We start from the raw sequence: 13,584 nt of genomic DNA on the forward strand, positions 1-13,584 counted from the left end.
CAAAAGCCAACTGAATTATCTTGTCTCCCCCTTCTAACATCCATAAGAAAACTCCATGAGAGAAGGAGCTTAAGCTGGAGGAGGGAGAGGGATGGATGGGATATTGGGAATTAGGAATTGTTCCCTGGGAGGGTGGGCAGGCCCTGGCACTGCCCAGAGCAGCTGTGGCTGCCCCAGGATCCCTGGCAGTGCCCAAAGCCAGGCTGGACAGGGCTTGGAGCACCCTGGGACAGTGGAAGGTGTCTCTGCCCATGAATGGGATGGGATTTGAGTTTCCCTCCAACCCCATCCTGGCATTCCATGAACAGTGCAGGCCCCTGGCAGCCCCTGGGGAGCAGAGATGGAGCTGGGAGGACTGAGGGGGAGGAGGGTGGGTTCCCTGAGTGACTGGGATCCCCCAAAGGTGACACTAAACCACAAGATTTTGTTTGGTCTCCTCCTGGAAGAGGTTTCTCTTCTGGTGCACCACTCACCAGAAGTGTCTTCATGATTCCACAATTGATAAGGCTGGACAAGACATCTGAGATGACCAAGGTGCAGCCATCAATCCATCATCCCCCAAACCCTGTTCCCCAGTGCCACAGCCCATTTTGTGAACACTTCCAGGGATGGTGATTCCACCCCTGCCCTGTGCAGCCTGCTCCAGTGCCTGAGCACCTTCCCAGGCAAGAAATCTTCCCCAAAATCCAAGCTAAGTGTTATTTTTGGATCAGACAGACTGACATCCTCCCCTTGGAGCAGCACAGGGTATTTCCAGCAGGGATTTCTCTGGGGGTCAGGGCCTCCTCTCAGTGTGTGGGAAGCCAGGTTTCCATGCTGGCTGCAAGGGCAATGTGGGTGGGGAGGCAGAGATGCTCTCGAACTGCAGCGACACTCCATGCCACACAGAGCTCCAAGATTTCCTCTGATTATACTCCCACATTACACCAGGGTTTCTGACTATTTTCTATTTCCTTCCAAACAACCTTTTGTGCTAAAACAAACCACTCCAAACACTGCAATAATCAGAACCAGCTCAGAGGGACATTATGCTTTCCTCAACAAATGCAGCATTATAATTGTTGACAAATCCTTTCATTTTCCCTTTTATTTCTTTCTAAATGCAACAAGTTCACACCAATTTCACCTGCTTAGTGCAAATAATACCCAAACAACTCCAGTTTCCTGCAATACCAACAACCTCACAGGATTGCTGGATGCTTTCCTCTCTCAGGCTCCTCTCTTTTGCATGGAAAAAGAACCATGGAGTCACAGAATCATTTAGGTTGGAAAAGCCCTCTAAGATCATCAAGTCCAAGAGGAAAAGCATGTTAAGAAGTGAAATAATTCCCTTTAAATCTTCATGATGGTGGTGGTGTCAGCTTTCTAAGTAACAGCATGTTCTAATACATCCACTGCTCAAATTTCAGAAAGCAGGGAATGCCATCAACAACCTCGTTCCTGGGGAGAAAAACGAGGACAGGATTCCTTGGAAATGCAAAACTGAAAAGCTCTGCTAAACCCCACTTCAGCAGCTCCAAGACAGGTGTTGACAAACAGCTCTTGGGGTTATCAAAACAGGCTAAAATCACTCCATAAGGATTCTCCAGAGATTTTCCTCAGAGGATCCCAGTGCAGCACATAATGAATGTTATTATGTTTGGGAGACACCAACCTTGATCTGGGAGCAGAAGAGGTCACTTAGAATTTCCCCTCTCAAAAACTGTCAATAAAACTCTGACATTAAATCCTAAAAAGAACAAAATAAACTCCCCAGAAGGGGAAATAAAAATCCTTGTGCTAATCCAGGTATTTAACAGCAAAGGCAGGAGCAGCACCAACCTAACTGATCTAAGATCAGTGAAATAAAGGAAGAGCCCCAAAGTGCTTGGAGAGAGGGAGCAGAGTGAAATCAATCCCCCAGCCAGGCTAAGAACAGGATTCAAGCAATTAGCAACTGCACCAGGAAAACAATTTCACACTGAAACTAAACAGCCAAGAAACTGGAGCATAATTTAGGAAAACAAACCAGAGAGAGCTGGGTTGCAGGGCATGGGAGGCATCGGGAGCACGCTGCAGGAGCTGACTGTTCCCCCTGCTGAAGGCTTTCTAGCACTCTGAAGATATCTTTCCTGCACATCCTCCCTCTCCCATAACCTGTGACCATCAGGATGCTTGAAATAAGATTAAAGACACAGAGTGTTGCTAAAATGCAGGGAAATGGCAAATTTGATGGAATCATGGAATTGTTTTGGTTGGAGGGACCTTAAAGCTCACCTTGTTCCAACCCTTGCCACGAGCAGGGACACCTTCCTCTATCCCAGGGTGCTCCAAGCCCTATTCAACACGGCCTGGGCCACTTCCAGGGATGGGGAATATTTATTCTTCCAAAAAATGTCTCAACCTCTGCAGACTGGGAGAAATGATAATTCCAACTGCCTTCCCACCACCCCGTAAGCCGCCCTCTCCCCAGCAATGGTGCTGGTTGGATTCCAGCCCTGGTAATCAGAGCTGTATTGTGATGGGTTCTGTTATTTGAGCTGCAAATATTTAATCAAATTTAATAAAATTGGACTACACGATATGGCGGTTTTAAATTACCAACACAAAGCCAGAGCCTTGCCTGGTGCCAAAAATCTGAAAAGCTCACCCGTAATAAAGAACTTTATTTAGGATGGGCTCCAGCCTTCCCTGCCTTTTGTTTACACCAGACTGTTCAGGAGCCTTTCTTCTCCAAGCAACTTAACATTCTTGGCATTGGGAATTCTGCAGGATATTGCTGTGCCAGAGCCTGACGTGCTGTTGCGTTGAAAGGAAAATAAAAGAAAACAATGAAAAAAAGGAAAAAAAATCCTCCCCTGAACCTCACAAAAGTGAACTCATTTGTATCCCAGACAAGTGCCCAGGAGATTGATGCTGGTGCCCAAAAAGAACAAGCACCAGCGTTCTGGCAAACCAAAATCAGCTGAACGTCCTCCTGCTGGAAAACAACAATGGGTTTGGTGGCTTCCACTCTTTAATAATGTGATTAGCTCCATCCATCATCCTTAATTCCCCTGTCTGACAGCAGGAGCTCACCCAGCAGGAGCTTTGGTGAGATCCCAGCTTGGGAAGCAGCACTGGGTGAGATGTGCAGATGTGTTCCTTCTCCTGCAGGAATTCCCTTCCAGGACACTGGGAGCAAGAAGGGTGACTGCTGCTCAAAGCCAATCTGACAAGGTGCCCTGAGGTGATGAGCCAGGCAGGTTTGGGAGCATGTCAAAGCCCATTTCTGCTGTGGTAATGCTAACAGGGTAGGAAGGGATCACCTGGTACCACAAGGCATAGGAGAGAGCTAAAAATCTCTACGAATCAGGCTGCCCACAGGCCCTAAGTGATAGGTTTGGTGCCAAGGGATGCTTCCCTGTGTGGAAACGCTGTGAATCCCCAGGGCAGCCTGGAAGCTCTTCCATTTCCCAGGAGCAGAGAAGAGAGGATGCCCTGTCCTTCAGCAAATCCAGTTTTCTAAGCTCAGCTTTTGGAGTCCTCCAGGAAGGGCACAGTCAGAAGTACCACCCCAAAGCCACAGGGGCACCTTTCCTGGGGAGAACCCATATCTTGGAGCCAATTTTTGACTGGGCTCCTGTGCAGCTGAAGTGCTTGTTACTCATGAAGCAACCAAGCCAAGGGGGAGCAGAGACAACTGCACAGATGGGACTCCATCCAGCAGGGCAGGTGCTACAGTTCCTAGTGGGACATCTCCAAAAGGGGAAAACTTCATCACTGAAAGGCTGGTCAGGCCCTGGAACACGCTGTCCAGGGCAGTGGTCAGTCACCATCACTGAAAGTGTTTAAAAAACCTGTGAATGTGGCACTTGGAGCCACAGGTTAGAGGTAGCCTTGGCAGTGCTGGTTGAAGGTTGGCTGATCTTTGGATCTTTTCCAACCTTAATGATTGTGTGATCTTTCCAGAGAAGCTTTTTTTGCTGTCCTGAAGTGATTCCCAGCAGGGCCAGTGAGCAGAAGAGCTCCCTGAGCGAGGCTGAGCTCTCACAGCTGAGCTGTTCCCCGAAGGCAGCAGCAGCCCTGAGCTGGCCGGGGTGGGAGCCCAGGCTGTGCTGGCTCGGGCATTTGCTACGGAGCTGAGGAGCACAGCCAAGCCAAACAACCTGGTTTACATAATACAGGCCTGAGGAGTAACTGACCTGCTCAGCCACGGTGCAGGGAGAAGCCAGACTGAAAGAGAACTGTCTAGGTGTGAACCAAACCCTTGCAGGAAGCCCCGCTGCTCGCCCTGGCACAAACCCCCTTATTTACCTCAGGTACAAACTCACACATAAAATGCAAATCCCCCAAGAAATGAACTTTTTCTTGGTACTTTTCTCACTCAGCAAACACACTTGGGGCTGGAGACACTCAGATCTCTGTGAGAGCTTTGGGTTTGGGAAAACATCTCCCAAACTTTGACACGCAGCTCTCACACACCCCGGAGCAGCCCCAGGCTCCCTGAACACTGGGAGCACAGAGACAGGTGAAGGGGGAGCAGATGGAGAGGGAAACAAAGCACAGCCTGGAATCCAGCTTTTGGCAGCATCTCTTTTCCGGGCAGATCAGATCAGAGGGCTGAGTGTGATGCAGGGACAAGCAATGTGGCCAGGGAAGGGCAGCCCTACCTGTTTTTCTGAGTGGGAAGTCGTCTTTGGAATCGTACATCCCCAGGACTGGGTGGTTGTAGGTGCCGGAGACGCCGCTTTGGGGTGGGGAGCTCTGGTCCAGAGAGCTGTGCTGGGTCTTCCTGCACAGGAGGAAAGAGAAGAAGGGACAAGTTTTACACCAGTGACACGCAGAGGGGATGAGCCTGCCACCTCAGGGAGTGGGGAAGGGGCAAAGGCAAAGCTGTGAACCCCCAGGGCAGCCTGGAAGCTCTTCCATTTCCCAGGAGCAGAGAGGAGAGGATGCCCTGTCCTTCAGCAAATCCAGTTTTCTAAGCTCAGCTTTTAGAGTCCTCAGGAAGGGCACAGTCAGAAGTACCATCCCCAAAGCCTGGCTTTCTCCTCCTGGGCACTGCTACAAAAAAACCCCACTAAAATCCAATATACAGAAAGGCAATTAACTTAGTTTTCAGTGTAAGACTCCACCTTGGCTCAGCTCATACCACGAGTATAAATTCTAAGACTGTAACCTGGGCTGGGTTTTGCTAAGTCACGTTCCTGAACCTCAGCACAGGTGAGACCTCAACTTGAGCACAAGTGAAGCACTTCCCTCCCCAGAATAAACCCCCAGCTCAGCAGAGAGAGCCCAAGGCTGAAGCCATGGCACACAGGTGGCCCCCTGCCCTTCCTCCTGCCTGTCCTCCCATCCCAGGAGCTCAGCAGAGCCAGGGCCAAAGCACTCAGCACCTTCCCAGCTGAACTTCTCCGAGATGATAATTTATGGCTTTGTTTGAGCAGGCTGCTGGAAGTAAATTACAGTCTGTTTGCTGAGGATATTAAATAATGAATGAGTTTTCTCAGCCTCCTACCAGTTTGTTGGCTGCATCTTTCCTGCTTAATGACTTGTGCCCAGCTTTGCTGTTTCTCAGGAGCTCCACCAGCCTGGGAGAAGGCTCCAGCCAGCAGAGCAGCTCCATCAGCAGAAACAACTGATTTAGCCATGCAGGTGACACTCACTGGGCTCTCACAACTTCACTTTAAATAAACACAATTTAAACCCCATATTTCTTCTAAATACTAATGGATTTAGGACAACGGAGAGCAAGCATTTTGTAAAAAAAAAAAAACCACCAAAAAAAGAGTGAATATTTGAAGTTTTGTACTGCCTAAAAACCAAGCTGAAAATATTCTCCTACAGAAGGTTCTTCAAGGAACCTAAATGAACCATTCCCAGCTGGAAATTGCACGAATTCAGGCCATTTCTCGAGCAGTACTAATCCCTTGAGTGCAAGCTCAACTCAGAACTTGGCTGCTGAGATCCAGAGCATCAATTCCACTGCAAGTTAAAGCCTTCAAAAAATAAGGGGCTAATAAAATACTAGGAAAATACACTGAATTTTCTACATAATTACAAAAAAAAAAAGAAACCCTCTGCAAATTTTATTTGAACATCAACATTTTCTACTCCCACAGACCTTCTAGTGGGAGGTGTCCCTGCCCATGGAATGGGATGGGCTTGAGGGTCCCTTCAGCCCAAACCATTCTGGGATTCTATGGAACTATGAATGACTGTGGTTTCCCAACCCTGCCTCTTCATTATCCAGATTTCTCTGCACATAAAGAAAAATGATTTCTGGGGCTCCTGCAGGGCTGTGTTTCCCACACCCACCCCATGCTGTGCCACATCCCCACCCCTGAATGCCCCCACGCACACTTCAGTCTTCACCTGCAATCAAAACAGAGACAAACTGGGAAAAAAAATAATAATCCCTCCTGGGAAGAGATGTGGCTTTTTCTGCCAGGATCTGCTCATTCCATGGGAAGGCAGCACTCCCAGGAATGATGTTTCACTCCCAGGAATCCTGGGTGCTGTGATCTGAGAGCCCCAAGCCCATCAAGTCACACAATGACATTTTTGGCTCTATATGAGCAACAGACTTTTTTTTTTCCTCCCTTTTTTTTTTTTTTTTTTGTTTTTAATTATGACCTAAGCAGCACAATCGAGTACATTGAAGCTATTTTCATCCCTTTGTCAGGCAATGTGCAGGAATTCAAAGGGCCTGTTTAGATGTGCTCCAGGGCTGCTGAATGACAGATATTGAGCTCTGCAAACAGGAATACATTCCCTGGCTCCAGGACTGGGGTCTGACGCTGCTCCCAGCAGCGTGCACTGCTCTGCATGCCCCTTCAGGAATGTCAGAGCTCTGGGAGGAGAGGAAATTGGACACTGCATGGAGCCTGCAGACATTCCTCAAAGCACATCCCTTCATCCAAGGCATCTCCTGTTCCCTGAGCTCCTTCAAACACCCACGTGCATAGACAGAAAGGCTGGAGTGATGATCTTGGAAGTCTTTTCCAACCTTAACAATTTCATGGTTTGATACTTCATCCTTCAATCATGTCATCAGCAAGGTGCACTGAATATACATTCAGACATGTGTACCTGGGCTGGAATGTTTTGTGTTCACACCCGTGGATGTTGGGATCATTCAGTGAATAATTTAATGTGCAATTTAAAGTGTCATTGTATCTGTGTACCTCCCCACCATGCAAACACTCAGTCAAACTCCCTTGCATGGCTGCTAGCACATGGAGTGGCTGCTTCCCAAGCACTGCTGACAGCTTCTCAGGGACATCACAGAGAGCAGAAATTGCTGGGAGCCAGGCTGCCCAGTGGGTTCAGGATCCAGGGGAGGACAGTCTGACAGTGCAGTTCCCAAGAACCTCCTCTGCTGCTGCCTATCACAAAATCCCAGAGTGGTTTGGGCTGGAATGGATGTTAAAGACCACCTTGTTCACCCCTTTCCACCATCCCAGGTTGCTCCAAGCCCTGTCCAACCTGGCCTTGAGTATTTCCACGGCTGGGACATCATCCTAGAGGTCTCTTGCAGCTCTAATACCTTTGTGATTCAGTGCCAGCAGAACATTTTTCCTGTCCCAGCCACTGATGTCAGACCATCAAAACCCTTAAGAGACAATTTTTTTTCCTAAGCAATGCTTTCCATTTAAGAAAAAAAAAACAAAAAGGAATTCACAAACCTTAATAAGACCAAGGGAAGTGCTTAAAAGCAGGCGTGCTGCTTCGAGAGGCTCTCCCAGCATCTGTTAGCACTTAATGGCCTGGCCTGCTCACAGTGGGAGCGTGGAGTGGATCTCCCTGCTCGCATGTGCTCAACCCAGCCACCACCCAACTGCATCACAGCACAGCTATGTGGGGACAGGAGGGCCTCCAGAGCTCAGCTGGTAACCTATGAGATGCCATATAAATAAATACTAATATGGCAGGAATTTAAAGGTTGGTTCTCCTTTTGAAAAAAAAATAATTTTTTTTTATAGAATGGAAAGGAAAAAAAATCTTCAACTTCTGCCTGAACAAGTGAAGGGTGCATTTAAAAAATCCTGTGCTGCTGCCATCTGCCCTCCTTGAGGGCTCAGCAGGACAATTCAGCACTGAGAAAGAGCTGTGAGGCCCCAAGGCTTTGTCCATCTTGGGTTAGAATCCAGAGTAACAATGCTCACCCCACCAGAGAACAGATGGAAAATGAGGGGATGGAAAATGAGGGGATGGTATGACCTGAAATCTTTATGCTATGATTTGTGTTGTCTCTGCCTGTTGGCATCCCTGGAGCATCACAGGGAAGGGCTGATAGGATGTCTAAGTGCCACAACAAACCCCAACCACACTTTGGTGCTCAGAAAGTTCTTAGCATCAGCTGAGGCAACATCCTGAAACCCCAAACACGAGGTGCCTAAAAACCTGCAGCAGCCCTGGCCTTACATCACAGAGAATCCCAGGATGGTTTGGAAGGGAAGGGATTGAAAGCTCATCTCATTCCTCCCCCTGCCATGGCAGGAACACCTTCCACTATCCCAGGCTGTTCCAAGCCCTGTCCAGCCTGGCCTGGGACACTTCCAAGGATCCAGAGGCAGCCACAGCTTTTCTGGGCACCCTGAATTCTAACTGACCTTGCACCACTCCTGCATTAACTGTTATTTTAACCATCCCTTAAAGAAATGGAGGCTCAGAGTCTTCAACCACCTTTAATGAAATCCCCAAGTCTCAGATTAGATTTTCAGAGATGTATTAAAGCTGCTCAATCTCACTTTGCCTCCAATAACATCTGAATTCTTCTGCCAACTCCACATCAGCATTTCTGTCCTGGCTCAGAGCTGGGATAGCTTTCAAATTTCATTGCAGCTCAGTTTCTGGAATTTGGAAACATCTTCTGGCTATGACCTCATCCTCCCTCTACACACGTTCATTTCTTAAGACTTAAAACACTGTCAGTACTTCAGCTTGAACATTAATTTCATGGCAAAATGAAATGACTTTTGTAACTTGAAATTTCATGAATTTTGAGGTCACTAAAGCAAACATCCAAAGCACTTTGGCTTTTTGTTTAATAAAGACAGTGACAAAATCATAGCAGTGGAAACTTCCAAGTCATATCGAATTTTTAACTGTCTTTAATAGAATGAAAAAGTTGATTTCTGAAATTGAAACTGGAGACCAGCAGTTGAATATTTTCAGTTGAAAACAGAGATGTTGGGGCAGTTGTAATTAGAAGTACAGACTGGACCCACTGGATGTTTCCAGTAAGAGCCAAGTAAACAAAACTTCCAAGTCTGAGATATTAAGAATAGCAGTAAGTGTTAAAAGTTTTAAAATGCAAGGCTTAAGTATCCTGAGCTGCAGGAATTCACTGAATCATAGAATATCCTGAGTTGGAAGGAACCCACAAGGATCATCAAATTCCAGCTCCTGAACATAAAAAACTATTCCTCATTTGACTAAAGTTCAAGTTTTATAACAGCAGGTGAGATCAAATCCTGGGTGAAAAGCTGGAGGACTTATAAAAGCTGATGTCTGACTGTAGAACTTGTGAATTTGAATAATTGTGGATTACAGATGACACAAAGACCTCTCTCTACACACAGAGCACCATAACACCATCACAGCAGACACGAAAGCCACTCACACTGGAACCCTCTGGAAAAGGCATTTTGGGAATGCACAGGGATCCTGCCACTGCTCTGCCTCATCCCACAAGCACAGGAGGTGCATTCCCTCAGGGAACTGGGGACAAAGGTGGCCCTGGCTGAGCCTTGCAGAGAGCCCAGCACCACTTACCCGTACCAGAAGCGAGGGTCGCTGGATATGCAGTGGTTGAGATTCCGGTGGGCCAGAGCCTTCTTCTTGTTCAACACAAATTCCTGCAACTTCATCTTCACTTCTGTGCTTGCCACTGCACCTGCAATTACAAAACAAAAATTTAAAAAAGGTTGTTAAATCAATTCGCATACTTGAAGGAATTTTAAATTTCTAAAATAGATCCCAAATCAAATCTTTCATTTCCAGTCCAAAAAAAAAAAGAACTTTGCTTTCAAAGACAGAAGAACAAAGCGCCTCCAGTAAGGAGCTCTCCCTTTTTATCCCTTTAGCTTGGCATAGATTCACAAGTTATGTTTGAAAACACAGATGAAATTGGGTTTATTGCACCAGAAGAGGATGTTACACTTGCAGAGAAGCACACTCAGAATAAAGCACTTGTCCGGGGTATCCCAGCTCTCTTTGAACCAAAGTTATTTAAGAAAAGGGGTCTTGTGCACCCTCAAGTTGTTAAATGTCACATCTAAAAGCAGAAGGGGAATGAGCCCAGTGGCTCATGTGTAGGTTTTGTCTTGAAAACTCCTGCAAACAGGGACCTCTTTGTTCCCAATCTCTGTGCGCACCACGACCGACGTAACATTTCGCTTCATTTACAAGCGCGCGGAGCTCTGGCTTCAGATAGAAAACCTAACATTGAAAAAAAAACCTTAAAGAAAGGGAGTCAGTCATTCTGCAGAGCTAAAATGTCAACTGTGTAATCCCTAATCATGATTTCCTGCACAATGGAGAGCAGGCTGTTCCCCTGCCATGACGGATCCCAGTGATCATCGGGTTGACAGCCCAGACTCCCAGGCAGAGCTCCTGACGGAGCAATGCATCCCAAGTTTGGCAAGGGGACACGTGGAAAATGATGGTTCATCCCCACCGTGGCGTAAGGCAGGAGCTCCAACGGAAAATATCTGGGCTAGGAGGAAAGGGAAAGGCCAGGCAAGCTGCTGGTTCTGCTGGGAACAAGAACTAAAAGATCACCCTGACATGTTCTCGTGTCCTGCACCCTGCTCGATGATGAGGTGATGCTTGACATGCTGGGAGAACAATTCCTGGGCTCCCTCCAAGAGCAGGGAGCTGCAGCATTCCCATAAGGCTCTGCCTGGAGCTGTAAAATGGTTCAAACACCAAAGCGAGAAAATTCCCTTTTTTTGGAGCTCTGCATTTCTCACCAGCTCCACAACATCAGTGTGGTGGAAAGTTCAAGTGAAGAGCTGGAGGTAAATTCCTGAGTAGCAGAAGGGGTGACAAATCCACGCTCGAAAGCCTTCTCCCTCCAAAATATGTCATCCTTAGTCCATTGGCATCCTTAGAACACTCAAACCTGGCTGTGTTCTGTCAGGTTGGTATAAACCTGCTACTTAAAAAACTTGAAGTTCAATGTTTTTGGAGTGTAAGGTTTACCTCCTTTACTGGAAGCTGAAAGATTTCATAGAACCTCAGAGAGCTTTGGGCTGGGAGGAACCCAAAGGATCATCTTATTTCAACTCCCTGCCATGGGCAGGGACACCTTCCATCATCCCAGGTGGCTCCAAGCCCTGCCCAGCCTGGCCTTGGGCACTGCCAGGGATCCAGGGACAGCCACAGCTGCTCTGGGCAGTGCCAGGGCCTGCCCACCCTGCCAGGGAACAATTCCTAATTCCCAATATCCCATCCAGCCCTGCCCTCTGGCAGTGGGAGCCATTCCCTGTGTGCTGTCCCTCCATGCCTTGTCCCCAGTCCCTCTCCAGCTCTCCTGGAGCCCCTTCAGGTGCTCTGAGCTCTCCCTGGAGCCTTCTCCTCTCCAGGTGAGCACCCCCAGCTCTCCCAGTCTGGCTCCAGAGCAGAGGTGTTAACAAGGAAGCAGAACAAACTCCACCTCTCTCACACTCTCTTCATATTTCAGATCAGGACAATTTTAGCTTCTCTTTGCCAAATTTTGTGATGTGAGAAAAATAACTTAAGTATCCTTAAGCACTGAGGTGTGATAATGATTCTACACCACAGCACTTCTTAAATAAAAAGTAACTTAAAAATAAAATCGTAGTCATGGGAACAGGATCTTCAACTTAACATCCCCAAATTCTGGGCTTTTTCCTCTACACCTCTGTGTTTCACCCAAAAGATGCTTTTCTTCCATTTTCCAGAGATTTAGGTGTTTTAATTTCTTTCCAGATTACTTGCATGAGAATGGCCAAGTATTGGTTCTGAGGAGAGGCCCAGCAAAACCTGGATCAAACAGCAACAGCTGATGGGAGCAGCAGGAAGTGGGAAGTGGAAGTGGAAATGCTTAGGGATTCTGCACCTCTGGTCTTTCTAGCACTTAAAAAGGTCTCCCAGACTCCAATTTTATCTCACTGAAAAAGTTCTTGGAGCTTTATCTTATTCCCAGTTCCCAGCCAGCATCCCATCCAGACCTGAGGAGCTGATGGCACAACTTGGTATTTTGGTATTTTGAAGTATTTTTCCCCCCATTCACTTGCAGAAAAAGCCCAAACAAGCAGCCCAGAGTATCTCTGATAAGGGACATTGTGAGGCCACAATGATCTCCTCAAGTGCATAATGACACAGAGTGGGGAAGGCACCCACAAGCTGTAACCTCCTGAAAAAAAATCCCCTTGTGAATGGAAATGCTTCAAAAAGGGGAGAGCTGTGAACTCGACTGTGTCTTAAAAAGAGTGAAATTCAGAGCAGCAGAAAGAGAAAAGGAGTGCAGCGTGCATCTGGTGTATTTTATGGGCTTAATATTCTGCCTCCATTAGGAATGCTGCCAAAAATACTTCAAAAAATGTTAAATCAAGGCAAGAGAGGATACGCTTCCTTTTGAAAAATGCTAAAATGGCATTTAGTGAGACAAAAATGAAGATAAAGCAGAGAAAGGCATTTCTCTCTTCCCCTCAATTCCCACAAGCTCCCTGTGCCCTCAAGGAGGTTCCTCCAGCTTTCTGAGGCTCCTCCATGCCCCCATCTGCCTGTCACCACCCGAAGCAGTGGTGCTCTGGCCACTTACTCTCTTTCCCCTTCTCTTTGTTTTTCAGCTGCTGCAGTTTCTGCTCTCGGTGCTGCTTCTCCAGCTCCTGCTCCTGCCGGTGCTGCTCCAACTTCCTCTGCTGCTCCAGCAGCTCCTGCTGATGCTTCATGGCCAGCATCTCCTGCTGCTGCTGCGGAGAAGGGAACAGGGAAAAGGGGCGGATTAACACCATGGGCCTCCCCAGAGCCAAAGCAGAGCCTGCAGGCAGGTGACAGTAACAATGTTCCACTCATGGCATGAAGGACAAGCACGGGCCTCCTTTCATCTCCATCACCTCATTTTAAATAAAACCCCACTAGGGCACCCTCAATATTATTTGTTGCACAGAGAAACTGTAGAAGTTGTGGCTGCCCCATCCTTAGAAGTGTTCCAGGCCAGGCTGGATGGGGCTTGGAGCAACCTGGGTTAGTGGAAGGTGTCCCTGCCCATGGCAGAGGGTGGAATGAGATGGAATTTAATGTTCCATCTAACTCAAACCACACAGAGATTCCATGATTAATTATAAAAATAATTGCTCCAACAGATAAAAGAAATAATTCCCCCAACAATTTCTCCAGGAAGGCTTTTCCCTGGCCCTCTCAACTCACCCATATTGATGGGAATAATTAGGAGACATGATGTCTAATTAAGGTAATTATTTGCAAAGATGGGACATTCAAGACTGGAAGCACCAAGACTCCTGCCCCAGTGCAAATCCCTCCTGGGCTCCTCAAGTCCCAGCTGCTGGGAGGTGTCAGTGTCCCCAAAAACCTCTGGGGAAATTTGGGGTGCATCCCCCAGCCCAGAGCTCCCTGTTTGGGTGCAGA

General features: G+C 47.5%; 1 protein-coding gene across 1 annotated transcript in view; it reads right to left on the minus strand.

Annotated features, from left to right (window-relative positions):
• HDAC4 (histone deacetylase 4) overlaps nt 1–13,584 on the minus strand; it is a 151,677-nt gene that overhangs the window by 56,196 nt on the left and 81,897 nt on the right. The window contains exons 5-7 of the mRNA XM_031064399.1: nt 12,758–12,908; nt 9,742–9,862; nt 4,632–4,753 (exon numbers count right to left, since the gene is read on the minus strand). Coding sequence (XP_030920259.1) covers nt 4,632–4,753; nt 9,742–9,862; nt 12,758–12,908 — 394 coding nt within the window. The remainder of the gene's footprint in view (nt 1–4,631; nt 4,754–9,741; nt 9,863–12,757; nt 12,909–13,584) is intronic.

This window comes from Geospiza fortis, unplaced genomic scaffold (genome assembly GCF_000277835.1).
Source record: "Geospiza fortis unplaced genomic scaffold, GeoFor_1.0 scaffold46, whole genome shotgun sequence".
Taxonomy (NCBI): Eukaryota; Metazoa; Chordata; class Aves; order Passeriformes; family Thraupidae; genus Geospiza; species Geospiza fortis.